Source organism: Homalodisca vitripennis, chromosome 7 (assembly GCF_021130785.1).
Source record: "Homalodisca vitripennis isolate AUS2020 chromosome 7, UT_GWSS_2.1, whole genome shotgun sequence".
Lineage (NCBI taxonomy): Eukaryota > Metazoa > Arthropoda > Insecta > Hemiptera > Cicadellidae > Homalodisca > Homalodisca vitripennis.
The window spans coordinates 106,875,463-106,894,567 of NC_060213.1; the positions used below are offsets into that span (position 1 = coordinate 106,875,463).

At 33.4% G+C, this 19,105-nt stretch overlaps 2 protein-coding genes across 21 annotated transcripts in view; one reads left to right on the top strand and one right to left on the bottom strand.

The window, feature by feature from the left end:
• LOC124366156 overlaps nucleotides 1–7,755 on the top strand; it is a 57,377-nt gene extending 49,622 nt beyond the window's left edge. For all 20 annotated transcript variants that reach the window (XM_046822482.1, XM_046822480.1, XM_046822483.1 and 17 more), the window contains 7 exons: nucleotides 486–808; nucleotides 1,364–1,503; nucleotides 2,264–2,411; nucleotides 3,706–3,867; nucleotides 4,528–4,690; nucleotides 5,445–5,539; nucleotides 7,417–7,755. In XM_046822482.1, coding sequence (XP_046678438.1) covers nucleotides 486–808; nucleotides 1,364–1,503; nucleotides 2,264–2,411; nucleotides 3,706–3,867; nucleotides 4,528–4,690; nucleotides 5,445–5,539 — 1,031 coding nt within the window. In that variant the 3' untranslated portion in view covers nucleotides 7,417–7,755. The remainder of the gene's footprint in view (nucleotides 1–485; nucleotides 809–1,363; nucleotides 1,504–2,263; nucleotides 2,412–3,705; nucleotides 3,868–4,527; nucleotides 4,691–5,444; nucleotides 5,540–7,416) is intronic.
• Nucleotides 7,756–15,411: 7,656 nt separating this feature from the next.
• The window catches only part of LOC124366159 (patched domain-containing protein 3), a 108,991-nt gene continuing 105,297 nt past the window's right edge, over nucleotides 15,412–19,105 (bottom strand). The window contains exons 12-14 of the mRNA XM_046822500.1: nucleotides 18,063–18,275; nucleotides 17,744–17,953; nucleotides 15,412–17,572 (exon numbers count right to left, since the gene is read on the bottom strand). Of these exons, the coding sequence (XP_046678456.1) occupies nucleotides 16,583–17,572; nucleotides 17,744–17,953; nucleotides 18,063–18,275 (1,413 nt within the window). The 3' untranslated portion in view covers nucleotides 15,412–16,582. The remainder of the gene's footprint in view (nucleotides 17,573–17,743; nucleotides 17,954–18,062; nucleotides 18,276–19,105) is intronic.

Here is a 19,105-nt window from a genome sequence, read left to right on the forward strand (position 1 = left end):
AATATGAAGTATATATGTTGTAAAACATGGTAAACAATTTAAAAAATATAACAAAAATTTAGTACAATTAAATATGCAGTCAATAATTAAATAATAAGACTAGTGTATCTTTACTTTGTATAACTATAGATGTAGATTAGCTAAAGATTATTAAGAGAAGTATGTAAATATAGATGTATTAATAGTCGTTCTTGGAGAATAACTGTATTTTCTTTTGTTCCAGTGTTCATTAGTTGTGAATTGGTTATGACTCAGCTATTTCTTAAACCGCTGAGTTCCATAATAATGAGTATTTATATTTTTATTGTAGTTTCTTTGTACACAAAAACCCAAGCCATTATCCACAAAATATGCAATTAGGTTTATCAAGACCTCAAAGTTCTTGTGTTCACCTCCTAATTACTCGTCATCGTATCTGATAGTTGATAGCTATGTTTATAACATCACATTTGAGACGAGGGATTCTGAAAATTGGATTGTTTCAGATGAGTTGCCCCCAATAGAGCCAGACAGCCCGCCACGGCCACTGAGTCTGTGCCCATTGACGGGCAAGGTGCTGTGTAAGGCGGAGGGTGAAAAGACACCGGAACCCACCCCACCGCCATCTCCTCCTGCACCGACCCCACCACCTGCTCCGTCACCTCCTCCTGCATCCACCGAGCCCACACACATTCTGCCTGATATGGAGACCGATGAGAAGAACGAGTTGGAATCTCAAGAGTCCCAGGAAGCAGTTGCTGTAGTACCCCCCACTTCAGTGGCGGTCACTCGCACTATTGCTCCCTCCAACACCACCACCGTTGTCAAGGTTAGCCTTTATTTACTTACCATAAATCTGTTTAGATAGTTTGTAATGAATTTGTCTTAAATTCTGTGCTTCTCTTGTTGCAGTTTATTTTACAGTAAATTTTCTTACTTAACTGAACAAAATCACTTTTTAGCTGGAGTTTCCCACTCTATTTATGTGTTAAATCATTGGATAGTAAATTATAACACTAATTATCTTGAACATTAATTCTTCACATCACTATGGCACCTTTGTTTTACCACACTAGTTTATTATAAATTAGAACAATTTATTAATGACATAGCTTTGTTAATTATAAATTAAACCTTGATTAGACCCTATTGAGCATATCAATAAAGGGTGTATTAATGTTATAAAAGGTTGTAGTCCATCGATACCATCAATGGCATTTTTACAATATGATATCAACCCTCTGGTTAATATTGAAGGAGCACTGGTGGAGTTGTTATATTACGTTAGTTGTCCTATTATGGTTAGCTTGTTATAGGATTGTTAAGTGTTTTAAATTCAGTTTTACAGAACAAGAAGGTTAATGTTATGCTGCATTGTTCGCAGGATGGAATGATTTGTAAGGTTGAGATGTCACCAGGAGGTACGACAGGAACATTAGTGGAGGCGGTCAGTGTCACGCCGCCAGGTGTCACAGAGGGAACTGTCACCATCAAGAAGCCTCTAGCTTCACGCAACAGGCTCAAGTGAGTGTCACACCAAGCACAATGCAATTATTGTTTGGAACTAGAGTACTTAGGTTTTAATGAAATTAAACTTCAAAATTTGTCTACTATATTTTGTCTAAATATTGTAACTCACGAAACACACAATACAGGAAATACTGATTACAGACATAGCAGTTCCCATAGAGCAATCAGTATTACCGCTTATGGCACAACATGTGCTGATGTGTAACTCTCAGGATTACCAGTCAAAGGATTAAACTTCCTTAACTTGATATTTAGCAGTACTGTATAAGAAACTGACAATAGAAAAGTGAAACGTATTAGCAACACAGATCACAATGAGAATAAACCTAAAGGTACAAGTGTGCTTTAATACATCCAGATTATGTGCTTGGGATTTAAGAAATGAATTCAATACAGGGTGTCTATAAATTACACAATCAATAAAACTCCATTAGATAATTTTGAAATGAATTAAAATGTCATCAAAGCAAAGTACTATCTTGATTAATAGCTCTTTAAACACTTTAAGTTTGTGTTGTAATTTGTTATGAATTGTATCTTGCTATAACCAAAGTTACTGCTAAAGTACAAATTTCAAATAAATGTATTGTAATATTTCAAGATATGTAAGAAAGTTCTATTTACTTTCTTTTAGGCAATTATTTTTAAGGAAATTCAAAGAAAGTTTATTTGAGCCGTAATATTGTATGTACCTCTGTGAGAGGATGTTGAGTCGTGGCCTCAGCACTGATTGTTACTGACCGGTGTGTTACAGTAGAGGACCCCAGCTGTCAGTGATGCCTAGTAACAGTACCAGCACGTCCCTTGGTACCATCACCGTCCCTGCCCGCAAACTTTTCCAGGAAGAGAGTGGTGAGGACGATATCGTTACTATTACAGGAGAGGACGGGCTCGTCTACCAGGTACAGTAATCTCATTATATTGTTCACTTATAATCTTTTAAGCTTATATTTTCTTCAGTTTGTAAAATAACAGTTTTAATGATTTTACTTAGTTTTGAAATTAAAGTATGTCAATGTTTGACTCAACGTTTCGTGGAGATTCACAAGGTTCAGTTCTCATTCTCTAAACCTTGTGTTTAATTAGGCAAATCTTTATATTACATTTATTCCCATATCAGCCCTTACAAAGAATTTCTATGGTGTGAAATCCACACACCAAAACCACCCATCAATTTTGCCTAAACAGAGGCATGTGCTGAATTTCATGAAAATAAAACTGCAAAGAATATTAAATGAATACATTTTCCTAAAACGCAAAAATATGTATTTGTGGTGATTGTTTACAATTTAAATTAATGTATATGAATTGAATTTTATAAAACAGTTGACATATTTACCTGTAATAATGAGTGCTACAAAAGTGCATTTCCTTGGTAGTTTCAAATTTTATCGTAAAGCAGAATATAGTTTTGTCTATTTTTAACACGTTTTGTTTTTTGTTATGTTTTATAACATGTGTCATCACAAAGTTTGGGAATAAATATGATTTTATAATAACAAAAATAGTATTATTAGTTTTAATCTTAACTTAAGTTCTGATGACAAATTTTCTTGTACAATCATAACAATAACTTAGCTTAGATATTTTTTAATAACTGATAAGTTGGAGACCAAAAATAAATTTCTGTGTTAACATTAAATAAACAGAATCATATAAAAATTAAAAATTATTGCAAATCAATTCTAGACCTTAAAATTTACAACCATTTCACATTCCTTGTGGTAATGTTTGTATTTTTGTGTATCTTGGTTTGGTTTTTAAGTCTGCCTCATTTTGTAATAGCAGTTTATAAAACCTAATGTTGTTATAACATTGTAATAAGTGTAGGGAAATACTGTCATTATTTACATGGTTCTACTTACATTCTTTGTTTTTCATACTTATTTGCTTCTTATACCTTCAAATTTGAATGAAAATGTTTCAAGTAAATAGAAAATAGATTAAATAAAACTAAATCTCCCATTAACAATCTGCAAGCCACATAAAAAAGTGTGCTATATATTTCCTGAAATGGCAAAACACAATGTAATAGACTTAATGAAATAATAATTTGTAAAGTGCAATTATTTTACACTCTCAAACAAACTTGACTTTATTAGATGTAAAAACTTATTTCCAGTTCTGAATTCTATACTTTTGGCACCCATTGAATTAGAGACAATTATTAAAGCAAGATTACTGTCTGTGTTTTAGGTGAGCAACTCTGAACTGGCAGGCAACACGTTACTGGTGAGTGAGGATGGACAGCAACAGTGTGTCTATGTGACCACCGACGGCGAGGGAGAGGATGGCTCCACCATACTGACCTTGGACACAGCGTACGCGGACGCAGTCGCGCAACTAGGCACTGACCAGGTACGTTGTGTGTCACTAGTACATGAAATAAACAAGTGTGCCCACATCTGTTTGTACAATGATTCTATTGAAAGTAAGATAGAAAACTTTTAAATAGTGGTTGGTGGTTATCGTTTTTTTTATCTTACAGCAAGGTAGAGAGAGGCTTCTTCTCCGAACAATTGAGTTTTGTTTTTGTGCTTTTGGTAGTAATGATTGGCTATGAACAGAGTTGTCCTTCCTTTCTTATTTTTAAGATATGACACTGTAAATAAATATATATATATATATATATATATATATATAAAAAAACTATTTTTGAAATTGTCAATTGTATTTCTAAAAATTGTGTAAATAAAAATAAAGAATCTTGAATCTTAATCTTTGAATTATTAGTTTCTGGTTTAGCTGGACAAGGAAAAATTCTTTGGGGTGTCAGTCTTATGTTTGATTTTAAGCACATTCTAATACTAATAATACCAAAAATATTTGGCTTATAGTTCTTAAAATACTGACTCTAAAATACATAGTCATTTTTGGTGATTTTCAAATAATATTAATAATAATAATAACAAAGTACCTATATGGTAGGATTTTTCTTACTTGAAACATAGTATCTTATTGCCAATGAATGAATACATGTATGAATAACAGATGATTGAATGACTTAATGTTGTGCAGGTGAACATACTGTCAACGGAAAATGGGGAGCAGTTCTACATCAAGGAAGGGGAGGAGGGAGGGCAGCTGATGGCGCTGGAGGGTGAGGAGGGCGTGGCTGCCGATGACCAGAGTGGACAGGTCGTAGCTCAGCTGGTGGAGGCAGGAGAACCGGCCCCTGGTGGTGAGTAATTGTAGCTCAGAGCTGGTCCAATCATTTATTTCAGTTTATGAATTTGAACATAAAAGTTATCATATTTATTGATCAAAATTAAAAAAGAAAAAACTGTTTATTACAAATAAATTGCAATTTCATTGTAAAATGTAACTAAACCAAACACACCACAGATATGTTTGGTTATGGCTCTGTAGGAGACGCAGAACTGAAGAGCAGGTGGTTGGAGTTAGACATGGGTGCTCCCCTCCCCCTGCCACAGAATTTATAATGATTTTATGGTCATTATAATGAATTTATAAGGTCATTTATAAATACTTCCTTGGCAACCGCAATAAGCATGGAGCGTGCACCGGGCATTTTGTGAACTATAAATTTCTGTAATACACAATCTATAATATCGGATATAACTCTATTTGGCGTTTTGGTCAAGTCTACCATTCTACATATCCGTCTACAGCGTGGGAAGGGTTTACTTGTATCCAGTACCGACTAGTGTTGCTTAACACGTTGACACAATAGTGTGTGCTGGTTGTTAATACTACCAAAGTCATCTACTGTGGAGCCGTAGTAGAGGTGTTAATAAGATCGTAATATTTATTTTCTCCAACTTAGTAGAGTGGAGTTACACTTGTTTGACTTGTAAATTTATTGAAATTTGTGAACATTATCAGTATTTTATATAAAATGTATCCCTTAATATAATTGAGATGTAGAATATTTCAGATTTTCAAATCCTGTAATATATATTTTTTGTCGCCAGGTTCGAGAAGAGTTGTCCTGCTGCTGCCGGATGGGAACCTTATGATGACAGAAGTAGACGAGGAGCAATACGCTGCGCTAGATCTCGACAAATAAGTGAGTTCCAGTCATCTTGCTAATGTATGAAATTGTTAACATTAAACAGATTTATAATCAACACATTTTTCAGTGATCACAATAAAAAAGTAACAAACATTAAACTTACTTCAGAGATCAAGAAACATTTGTAAAAGTTTTTGTTCAACACTTTCAGGGGAAATTGTAACACAAGAAATTTGTTATATTGGTTTCATCTAATATTTATAAGTTAGTCTATGTCGTCTCACTACAATTCGTAATTTTTTTAACACGAATAAAATAAAATAATTTAATTATTTAAAACAAATAGCAATATCTGTAAAATTATAACTCCTTTTGTGTAAACAATCGGCCAAAATTAATTCAAATGGTTTAAATTAAGGAGTTAATATTCAGAGTTACAGCTACCACACTATCAGCCCTAACCTGACCATGTTATGACAAAACATTTAACACAATATGCATCACGAAGCACCCAATGAAATGAACTGGCCAGGAATAAACACTTTTAAAGAATTCTAATTACATTATTTAGCACACATCCAGTTTTCATGTCAGAGAACTGTTGTTAGTTGTCTTGTCAATACTACAGTTATCTTGTTCTTTTCTTAAAAGAGTTTACATTTGTAATAGAATAATGTAATACAGAAAACAATATAAAATTAAAGCAAACTAATTTCCTAATATTCTTCTGTCAGCTAACTTTCACCTCAGTACCTTTGTTAATGACCTAATACTCATAGTTTTGTTTGTCATTTCTATAAACTTGAAACATGGTGCATAGGTTTCTCTTGATCTAAGGCAGAACCTACTGATTTCTTAGTCAAAAGGGTAGCAAAGTTGCAATCTTAAGAGACTAATCCAGGAAACCCATCCTTCAATACTCCTTGTGTAACAGTTAACTCTGTGTCCATATGCTGCCTCATGAGTTAAATATTTCATACTTACTGGTTTCTTTTCCCTTCCCACCTCTATATCATTGAATCTAGAATTTATAAAAGTTACATATTTCCTCATGTTTTTCACGACAAACCTTATAAAAGAAACTACTTTAATAAGGATGTTATTTTATTCAATAGTAAAAAAAAAATCAATAAAAGTGTAATCCATACCACTGGTGTAGCTTTTATTATTACTGGAATACAAAGACGTAAATAACAAATTTTACCATTTTATCAACATCAAAATGAAATGCCAAATTTATCATGCTATAAAACATGTTCTATGGCACAGAATCTGGAGTTTTTAATAAATTTGCTAGCTCATGTATAATGATCTCAGAATAAAATGGTAATGGCAAGCAATGGGTTCGTTGCAAAAATCTGGTTAAATGGCATTTTTTGAAGAGGGTTTACGGTGCAGGACTTGTGACTAGAAGGCTTTATAAGACGTGAATGAGTGTTAAATTACACACTTTCCTGACACTGCTGAGTTCTCTGGGGAAACCGTTTGAACTTTTGTATGAAGAATAAGATGACCACAAATAAACCGGTACAACAGAACCGCGGTTATTAAAGAACCGATCGGAACGTAATAAAAGTCACTACCGAACTGACTGTAATCTTTTCCTGGATTATTGCAACTTCATTGCCCTTTTAACGTTTGGAACCAAAAGTCAATATGGTTCTTTCTTAGACCAAGATTCAAACCTCTGAGACCTTTCTATCAAGAGTTACTGCACAGAGGGACTGACAGGCAACACGATTCTTAGAAGGCCCTGTGTGTTTCTCAGTAAATGAATAATATTAATTAGTAACAACAGCAAACTCAGTTGTCTAATATGAACAATAATTAATTGACAATGGTTACTGCATGGTTTTTATTACTTACTCTATAAGCAACTTGTAATGCAATGTCTTGGTTTTTTAAACTCATTCAATTTTGTTCTTTTACAGATGTTTTATCAGCCAACAACAACAAAATGTACAGAAACCCTGATTCTTCACTATCCATATTGTTTAAAAGCACTGATATGCCTAGGGCGTTAGTTTTGCAGTATATCTGTATTGTTAAGCCAGTCATATTTACAACATTGTAAATATAGACAGTACGTTCATTTTATACTTGTTGTATATACATATTATATTAGTTATGGTCCAGGGACTCACGTCTCTTTTCATGATGAAATTGTACAGAGATTTATAGATTTTATAAATTAAAATGTTATGTTAAATAATGTGTTTTTCTGTAAAATTCTTAATACGATTTTGTGATAAAGTATGTTTTGTATAGTATTTTCATTTTGGTGGCACCTCAGTTTAGTAGTAAATTCCACTAGTATTTATTTATTGGTCATCACTCAAACTGTCTTGTTCACTAATTTAAAGTTTGCTTATAAAGTAACGATCATGTAAAACAAAGACAGTTTAGAAACTAAATAATACATCAGATGTGTGCATGAAATTTTCAATTGTTGTTAATTAAAAAAAAACTGAGTTTATCAAATACTCTCATTTCACTACTCAAGACTCTGGTCAACTACATGGCGTGATCAATGTCAAGTTTGTCCGCTGCATATTCTGTGACTTGGCTACTGTTTAGTAACAGCACCAAACTTGGATATGTGACTGGTTTTATTTTTATGTTGCTAAATTGATCCATTCTGCTATGCTGTTAAATATTCTAGTTTGTTTCAACTACATTTGTTCCAGTTTCTTCAAAAAGTGCTCGGTTTGCCTATTTAAATTAAAATTGTTTATCAATAGACGGTGCTTTGAAGTAGACTGTGTAGTGTGTAACCAAATGGGGCTAGAGTTACAAAAAACTTGGAATTTATTTATTTAAATGAAAAATACATTATTTTTTATTGTGTGTTCTTTTTAGATTTTTTAGTTTTAATGTTTGTTTTAGAAGACAACGTTAAAAGGATGTTTTTTCATCTTGAGTATTGTTCTTTTTTTGTACATTACCATTAGATTTTCATGTTAGTCGACTAAAATGGTTCTATTACTTTATGAGCAATTCAATCTTTAATAAATAGGTCTTACATGCAATCAAAAGCTAATTATTAAATATCGAATTGATCACAGAGATTAATTAAGACTTAATTAATTATGTTACGGCATCCATCGCCTGTAGTAAAATGTTAAAAAGCAAGATGTTAGTTTTAATTTATAGAAATATTTTTGAAATTGTATTTCTGTATATATAATAATGTAAATACACGATTTTACAACTGAATAAACAATTTAATTAATATACTGTGTTTATTTTCTGTTCATCATATAAATCTGTGTCTATTGTACTGTTTGGTGAAAACAAAGAAGATGTAGAATTTTGACTGAGTGATTCTAATCATGTTATATATTTTATTCTAAGAATAAATTTTACGAGCTAACAACAACCAATAGGATGAATTAACCCTTTGAGTGTTGAGGCCTTTTTCCAAAGGCATTCATTGTATATAAGGTGGGAAATACTCACATATGTAGCCTACATTCAGACTTTTTTTATTATTTATTTATTTATTTTTTTTACCTTATCGCAACATGTAATAAATTTAAAAAATACATTGCCAGAGGTGGTCTAGCTAAAATATAAAATACTCAATGTCTGGAATATCGGATGCCTCCACATATTAATGTAGCTGGCTTATAAGATTTCCAAATACTGCCAGGTTCCATATAACGATGTGTAAAGTTACCAGCTACATGAATAAAAATTGCAATTGGCATTTTATTTTGTCGTCCATGAAAGAAAGGGGTTTATTACCGGTGTCGGGTGTCAAGTGGTGACAGCTGTGATTCTCTCTTGGCTGTGTTCAGTGATAACCTACTTCAGTTTGCGTAATTAAAAGCTGTTGTTTATCGCATGATATATTGTTTTATTGGTGAAAAATGAGTAAACATATGAGAGAAAAACATCAAGTGAGTAAAAACACTTTGAGAAACAATACTTTTAATGCTGTTGGGTGCCACAGTGTTTGTTTTGGACGTCCCAAGTGTTAGTTCAGCAGTATTAGTTTTTGACCAAAAAAATGCATATAAAGTGAATACTTTTATTACTTCACTATTTTCTACATTAAAAATATGTTTCATTTTATTTTATAGTACAATTTATATAAATTCAAGTGAGTATGTATACTATAGTGTTCCTGATATACAGGGTGTAAAAAAGTTCTGCACAGGCGATAATTCCCAAACAATTACAAGTAAAGCAATAAAACTTGGTACATCATTACTGCACCTATAAATCTACTTTTTGAAGTAACTACCATTTTTTTGTCATGTAAGGGAGATGGCCCGCAAGGAGTCAGTAGGAAATCTTAAATTAGAGCATAGATCGGGTAGTACATCAAATTAAAAGTCTATACTAGTAGAGTACAATGCCGCAAATCCGACCTGAAACGGTTCGCTCTTTAAATAATTACGCTGGGTTAAAGTTTGAAACATTTACTATGTAGGTCCTGTTCTAGGTGGTTTAATATTCTTGTTTTGGCTCAAGTTGTGAAAATTTAAAGTTATTAAATAATACTGGACTTAAGAAATAGTTTGTAACATAGTTGGTGACTCTTAACATCCAATGGTGGATGAGTACAAGGAGTTCCATCAAAAAATTAAACTAAGCATAGCTCAAAATGTACATTGTTTTAAAGTGTAATGTAAAATGTATATCATGTAATGTCCAAAGCACAACTTAAAAATAAGAACTTTCTATTATAATAACTGATACCTGGATTTTCTCTTTGTCTGCTAAACAACCCTTTTAAAATAATGTACATCTTGCGCTATGCTTAAGTTAAAATGGTACTTACTTCAAAAAGTAAATTTATATTATTTGGGAATTATCAAGCCCGCGGAATTATACTGCCTCTCCAATTTTCACTTACATGTATCCAAAATTTAAAACTAAACTTTCTATATAATATTCATAGTGTACACAAGCTAAGTGAACCACAATAGTGTTTTGACTTAACATTTTAAATGCCTTTTATTTTCCAAATGTGGCTATGGAAACTTGTTGTTCTTGTCATTGTCACCTTGCGGCAAGTGCCACTAAAGGTTTAGAATTTGGCACATAATTTATCAGTAGCCGTGGAAAGAGAAGCGGTTGTAGAGAGAGGATAACATGATTTTGGACGTTTGCCATAGTTATATGTTACAAAAGGTATAACACAACGTTTCGAGGATTGGAATCTATCCTCTTCATCAGGGGGGGGGGGAATCAGGAAATATTGGAAATCCTGTTATCCTTTCAAACCCTCTATCGTCAATAACAAACTTTAAACAAAGTAGCGGTGTAGATTGTGTAGGCCCAAATTCTATAGTTGGGAATTTTCAAAATTATATCTAAATTATTATTTTAAATCATAATCTCATCAAAGCTAGTTAGGTTCGGATAGAGGAAATCGAGTGGCAGTTCCACAGTAAATAATAGTAGCCTCTGGAAAGGTGTCCCTCTTCCAGTCATGATGCAATGAGCTCATAACCTGTGATAATAAATGCAATGCTGTTTTAATAGTGTAACTTATTCGTGGATTATTTTGCTTGAAATTTTTTAGTAATATAGGTAAAAATTGAACCATCATAATGTGTTTTACCCACACTTAAAATATTTTTAATTTTATAAAAAGTTGCTAGTTATATTATTTAAAATTCACATGAGAAAGAGCATTTTATATTGAATATTTTGGTACCATAAACATTAAAATAATACGTGGAATTAGAAATAAAATAATATTTTTACAAAACATATGGTTTACAGTTGTACAGTTTACGTGTTAAAAAAGAGGGTATAACATTTTATTATATGTAATATTTTTGTATCTGCTTTTAAAAGGTTTAAAATACTAACAATATTTATCTGTTCGGCCGCTGACAGTTATCGTTCAGCAAACTCCATAGTTAGTTATTACTACAAAATGTTTTGTGTGATTATTAGCAATGGACTGTGGAGTTGTAAATGCGCATTACTTTATGATTGTTTGGGAAAATTTCAATCTCTCTGGTTAGGAGCTAGGAAAACCAGTGATTTAGATTTATTTGTTGGTGGATCTTCTGATGATGATATTGACAATGGTCTTTTTGGTCCTTTAACATCTAAAAGTAAATTTTCTAAGGAAGGCAACAAATCCAGGATAAAAGTAATTACAGCAGGTTATGATTCCTTTGACTGAAAAATCGAACACACCTCAAAACTCGAAGAGGTTTAAGTCAAATACAGTAAAGTCCCGCTTATCCAAATATCCGGTAACGATTTTCATTAAATTTGCGTACAGTATTTTATTAGGACAAATTCTGTACGGTACAGTACAATACATAAAAAAAGTTAAATTACAGTACCAAATTTCAACTCGTGTAAGTATGAGTTAAATGAAGAAGAGAAATCAAACAAAAACTGGATGTACAGTACTGATATTGTTGAGTTCAATATTAATTGTTAAAAGATATGAATTCGGTAATTGTTTTTTGTGGCAGTGAAGAGAGTCTTGGATGATGAGTAGTTTCGCCATCGTGTTATAAACATGGTATCGGCAAGTGTAGCAGTAGCCTGTTGCTCCTGGTATCATAGTGCAAGGTCAAATGCTGCAGCACCATCTGCGTGTGGCACAAACTCTCCTTTTTCACATAGGTCCTCGTCGTCATTTCTTTCCTTCTCACACTCCATCGATTCTTGAGTGACTGCGCACTCAAAACAATGCCCAAAAAAAACACAGGTGTGTTGTTGTGTTAAAGAGTAACAAGGGTATGCTTTCGCTTACTCGCCATAACAATCTGTTCTCACACTTATTATGCAAATAATCACAGCATTGGAATCGATGTTTGCACTGAGACAACAGGCGACACATAGCAGACTACAGCACAATGTGCAGCTGTTCTATAAGTAAGTGTGTGTATTTTTGGGAAAGTACAATCTGGTGCGTAGCGTGTGGACATGTCCAATGTGTACTACAAAAGTGAACTACGGTATACTGTACACTAACACTACGGTACACTGGTTTTTTCCCCCTTGGGGTGGCCTACTGCCATGCAATTAAGCCTCAAGGGCTTTTTGCGCAACCCGGAAAACACACCTTGAGGCCTGCCAGTCTATGATTTCAGCAGTTCCACAAACCGACGAAAACAACCTATCAGGTCCTCCTGGGGAAATTCACCATCCCTTACTATTGCAGGGCAGTCAGAGCAGGTGCTCTGACTGCCCTGCAATAGTTTCATCCTGCTCATTACACATTCTACAGAGCGGATCCTCCTGAAGGATGCTGACTCTGTGAAGATGCTTCCTCAGGTGACCATGCCCTGTGATAAGACCAATAACCCAAGAAGACATTGATCTATTAAATGAGAGAAGGTCCGACGCCACCCTGGAGGAAGGCGACTGTAAGCACAGTTAGTAACTTATTAACTGTGCTTAGTATTCAGTCAAACATATTTCTCACATGAAATACAGTACATCAGTCTGAAAACATGTTTTAATAAACAATGTTGATAATTTTATAACAAAATAGACCCATTCTCAAGCTTACAACCGTGTTTTTATGTCATTCCAGCTAATCCAAACTGGGTTCGGACCCAATTAGTTTCGATTAAAGGATTCTACTGTACTCTTTTCATTATAACTCTTATTTTTAAATCTAACAACCCTGGAACTGGCAATCGACATTATAATGTCGATCTAACACTCACCCATTTTGACAGTTCATATAATACATAAGAGAACACTACCATCACTATTTATATACTTTTTCAAAAAGAATCGCTGATTTCAATGGTGAAATTTGTATTTCTGTTTTGGTAGCAGTGGTTATAGTTGACAGAACAATCGTCTATATCAAGCCATTTTGAAACGGGTGTCTGCCTGTTTTGGTCTTTAGATTTAGTCACAAAGGTATTTATTTCACGAGATAGTTTTAATTACACATAAGAGTTTATTATGGATCTCTGTAAGTAATATTTCTTGTAATTTCACGGTTTTATATGTGATACAATTAATGAGCCAAGGTCAATCTAGGCTGTTGAGTAGTGCAGTAAAAGTGTTTGGGAGCTACAATATCACTGATATACCAGGGGTATGGTTTATAGCTTGTTACAGCTTTGTTTTAGGCTCTCATTTCAATGTCCCAAAATGTTGCTGATTGTTGACATTAGAGAACTTGTTGACCTCTCAGATATACAACCTAGGCCTTTACAGTGACACCTAGATTTTCCTTTATGCTTTCTGGAACCCCAACTAAGCCAATATTTCAGCAAAAGTTTAAAATTACTACTTATTTATTGTAAAATTAATATCATCAGTAAAATATTTCCATATCAAAATTTACTATTTTAATTTTTGAAAAGGATTGTACCCATAGTAACAATATTGGTATCAATTTACATTAACGTGATCATGGAAAGGTATGTTCATTCTTTTTCCTGAATACTACAATTTTTCCTGAAAACAATATTGAAGAAAAAATTCGTCGGCAACAAAAATCAAAGGAGCTACGATTTTTTTAAATCCTCTGAAAACTCCGCGTCTGCTCAAACTCAGTATAGCCAGATTTTAAAAACCGATTATCATACCAACAACGAGAAATTATCGTACTTTCATATAAAATAATTGTACCAAACACATTTAATGAAAAAGTATGTTATGTTCCTATAATAAATTATGTTATAATTAACTTTTGGTTTGTTACTTGTATAAATTTGTCAAAAATCTTTCATAGTACGATAATAACTACCCACAGTGTATCTTACCGGCGCATAAAATCAATGAAATTATCATACCTCTGGCAACACTATCCATATTTGACAGTTTGGTATTACTCAAATAAAGAAGGGACGCCATTTTGAACTACCGTTGTTCCTCCACATCTATTCTTAACCTCCTAGTTCAGTAGTGGTAATGGCAGACCTTTGTGTTGGATGTTCGGTATCTCACGTGGAAGCAATTCGTAAAGACGAGTCTGACTAATACGTTAATCCTGTCAACGATGCCTGCCTGCTGCGCACTGCTTGCTCTTTTAGAAAAAAAAATTAACTCGAGCTTGCAAAAGTCGAATCCCAGATCACGTGATGCCCCTGCTCCTTAACGCAATGATGTCCGAAAGGCATCAATTTTATACAATAATATACTTCCCCCCCAGTTCATATGCACCTGTGATAATAATACTTGGCTATAAATGCCCAACTCATGAAAAAAAAGTCCATTTTCCATGGTCACGCTAATGTAAATAAATACCACAATATTAGCTATTCATGTACTATTTTTGGTTTTTACAATATATTTAATTTTCTTCAAGAGAACCTGGATACCATTATATATTTTTTGAAACAAGGTAAAATTAATAATAAATTGACTATCTCTGATTCTAATATTTATTACATTATAATACTCAACCAGGTGCAGTCCCACCATGTTAAAAAATTTTTTAAGTTTAATCATTTTATTTTTATGGTTTATGTATATTTTATACCATAATTATCTCCACATTGTTCTGAAAAAATAATGTATTACACATATGAATTAATAGGAAACATGTATTTTTACAAAATTTTTCAAGTACCGGTACAAAACACTCAAAAATGGCCTGCTATATGAGGAAAGAGTAACTTTCAGTTCCAGGGTTAATAAAACTTTTTCACTATAAGATTTGGAATAAAATAAAATGGTTTCTAACAGATAAATTATTTGGTATTTTATCATAGAAATGTTCTAACAAGGCAATTAATTTTGTTTTCGATTTTTTTAAATAATTGTAAATAAATAAAACAACAGACAAATTTATAAAATATTTTTATGGAATCAACCTATACTTTATGATGTATGTTACCAAAATTATGATGGGCTCCATCATAGCTTGTTACATAATAAATACCTGTTAATAAATACATAATAAATACATGAAATAATACCTGTTTGTTACTCAATTTGGGTTATCGGGTAGGGTAAAATTGCAGACAATAGAATACAGGGAAATATAATTATTTATTTATATATAACAATGTTTATCAGTAAAAAACACACAAATCTCTATTTACTTACAGACTCAAAGCACATATGTACAAGAAATAGTTGAGCAATATATCCTGATCTTTATTTGTCAATGGTTTTGCTATACCTCGTATCTTCACTGAGGTTGTGCTCAGTGTTTTATCACACTACGGTACATTTTTATTCATCGGGTAGACAAAATTTCGGAGACATTATTTGGGAGCTAACCATTGCTTGGAAACATGAGGAGCTTATGAATCATTTTGTTTATTTAACTTAAAGAGTGTCACATGGTGCACTAGGCATTTAACCTAGAAACATTGCTATGGTTTAGCTTAATTTAACACAAGATTTTATTCATGGAAATATCTGTAAATCATCTAAATTCTAAATGTTTACTATATTATCACAGAGAGGTTGTTATTGCAAACGCATTTTTAAACTAACCTTATAAATTATAAGAAAGATAAGGAGAGTAAATCTGAATCTAGGTAAGAATACTGAAATTGTGAATGGATGAATCCTAAAGTTGTTAAATACTAAATACTATATACAGTAACTATTTTTTCATCAATACTATTTATTTTAAACATCAGGCCCAATTATTCCCAGAAGTATATTATTACTTTGACTCATTTGAAACTTATAGTTGGTTACACTTTGGTCACTTATTATATAAAATTTCTAGAATACTTCTAAAATCATCCTTACAAGTTAATAATAAAATAACCTAACAGTATATTTAATTCTATAGTGTGACTTGCTGCCTTAAATATTTCACTATGTACAAAGTAGATGAAAATAAATAAATGGAACCATGCAAGATAGTTTTAGTGCTAAAATCAGTTCATGATTTTTCATTTAATTTACAGTTTATACTGAAAATTTGTAATTTGACAATATTGATGATATTGTTTTTTAATGTTAAGAAATATTTTATTCAACATTTAGTCAAGTATATTTTCAGCTGTAGAAACAAAATCATGACCTTTCTTAAACCCAAATAAATTTTGTCATTTAGGCATGTATAGGTTCAGAAGAATAGATAGGTCATAAAACTAAAATCACATAATCCCACAAAATGATTGAGAAATGTCAATGACATAAAATTATACAAGTCTTTGCACCTAAAAAACGCTACTTTGTCTACGGGTACGGACGGTTGTGTCTAGGCGAGTAGTGTTGTGCTCTTGGCCTGTTCTGGTTTGATGCAGGATGGCCTCTCCATGGCCTCGAGTCCTCATCACTCATATAGCCCCCGTTGTGGTAAGTCATGGGTGATCGGTTTGGCGCAGAATTTGGTACAGAAGACTTCCGCCACCCTTCCACGTACCTTCTCCGCTGAATCTCATCGTCCTCCACTTCTTGCCGACGCCTCTGGGACTTTGATGAGCTGGACTCACTTGAATCTTCCCCAGATGTTCCCAACCCCAAGTCTTTTTCACCTTCCACAATGAACTTCCCACGAGTGTCACCATTGTAGGTAGACATCACGATCCTGGGTGCATCTGCCAACCCGTGGAGTGGAACACCAAAGTGTTTTCCATTCCCATTGATCTGGGACAGTGGGTGTAACGATGGGTGAGGTATGCAGTACGGATGGGGGAATGTCTTCTCGACCTCCGACATCTCAGGTTTCTTTCTGGAACAAGACCCGGGTCCAAACCAAGACAAGAGAACGGGAAGAACAAACATTCCATGGAGAGCGCCAAAGAAAATGACTAGGAAAATCATTTTGAAGAAGACTAAAAATATATAACTCTGAGCAAATATTAGAGCGGCCACACCAAGAATTGTACTGACAGACCCTTGGAATATGGGTAGTCCGAGGGAATACAGACATTCTTTGACTCTGTCTTCCACTTTCTCTTGTTTAGATGACATGTAGGCGTAGCAGATGTGAGCAGTGAAATCGACAGAGTAACCGATGCACATGATCAGGTTTATCATGGAGATGCAATCGAGGTTTACATTCCAGAGAGCCATGTAACCAGCCACTCCCAATTCGATGGAGATGATGCACAGAGCAACCCAGAGAGAGCACAGAAAATTTGGTATAAAGATGTATGAGATGACCATCATGATGGTGGCTCCAACCATCATACTCTGAATGGAAGTGGGTCGCACCAACTCAAACTGAAACAAATTCAAGGCCAATAAGAATAAGAATCACAAAATTTGTCTCAATTATATAATGGACTAAGTATTTCGGATAGCCATTAATAAAATAATGCAACACAGACAAAAAAATATTGAACTTAAAGTACTCTTGGATACAATAGTCATATAGGAATAAAAAATACAAACCTGATCAAAGAAGACAAAGTATGGATGGAAGACACTGACATTGAGATGACTCTCATGACATATCCTCCGGAGATCCCGGACCATGTCCTTCTCCATATTCCCATCACTGATGTTCACGGCTTGGATCATGAAACGGGATGCAATGATACGCGTTCCCTCTTGGTTGAATTTGACATCCAGCGAGAATGGATTTGGTTTGAAGAGCCACAGCTTTAAACAATAAAAGTTTAATTATAATAGTGAGTCCTTACAATTACCTGTAACTAAAGATGTTTTAAAATGATAATGATTTTTGAATGAGATGTGAGAAAATTCTTACCTCATTGAGGGTTTTAATGAAACTCTCTTCAGTATCGATGGACACATTGAGGTAGTCTTGATTACGACGTACATAGCTGACGAATGAGCGTAGCCAGGATTCGGTGTAAAGTGGCGTTGAGATGTAAGGAGATGCTTCGAATGTCTGTGTCAAGTTCTCAACTTGTTCTTGAATTAGCGGGTCGGAATAATTTAACTCTCCAGAGAGGATGACCTAGAACAGGAATATTTTGTTATAAAAATGTACTAGATGGATAAATCCAGTGTTTTAAAGGTAAAATTACGTAGAAATCTACCTGTTGTATCTCATATGAGTGCTTCCGTAAGTTTTCTGTTAATAATCCATTAGAATTAAATATACTGGTTTATATGATCTTACACCAGCTTGTGATCAACTACCATAATTTTATAATAATTCTAAGCAAACTCTATACCTACATATGTCTACGATGAGTTTCAAGTTGGGCATATCTAATTAAAATTTCTGTTTAAATTTTTAATAAAGTACAGATTAGAACATATATCCAAAACCCGCTTGAAATAGCACGCACATGTCTCAATAAAACAATGCTTGCAGCCTAGATTTGCTAAAAAAATTAATAAAATTATAAGCAAAGAGATAATATGGAAATATTGCATGAAGCCCACAAAAGACAAATATCACAGAGCTGACGCCTCTCAACTGACAATAATTTTTGTTGCTCCTGGCTTGTGCAAGCGTACCTTTAAAGTGGACATGCTTGCTTATGCATTGACGGATTTTTTTGAATAAAGTACGGTTGTAATTGTAATAAATATTGCAAAATAATTGGTACATATTGTGTAAATTTTGTATAATTATGCTGGTTTTATTGTTATTTATCAATACAATTTTTCAAACAGGCTCCATTTTGTTAATATTAAAGCAAATCACAATTATTATTTTTACTTTTCCTCTTATTTGTAAACGCATGTGCAAAGTTTGGTAAAGTAGCTTTATTAGTTTATAAACAATACAAAATGGCGGCTAGTGGGCTAAATTTGAAATCATGAGTACTATCAGCC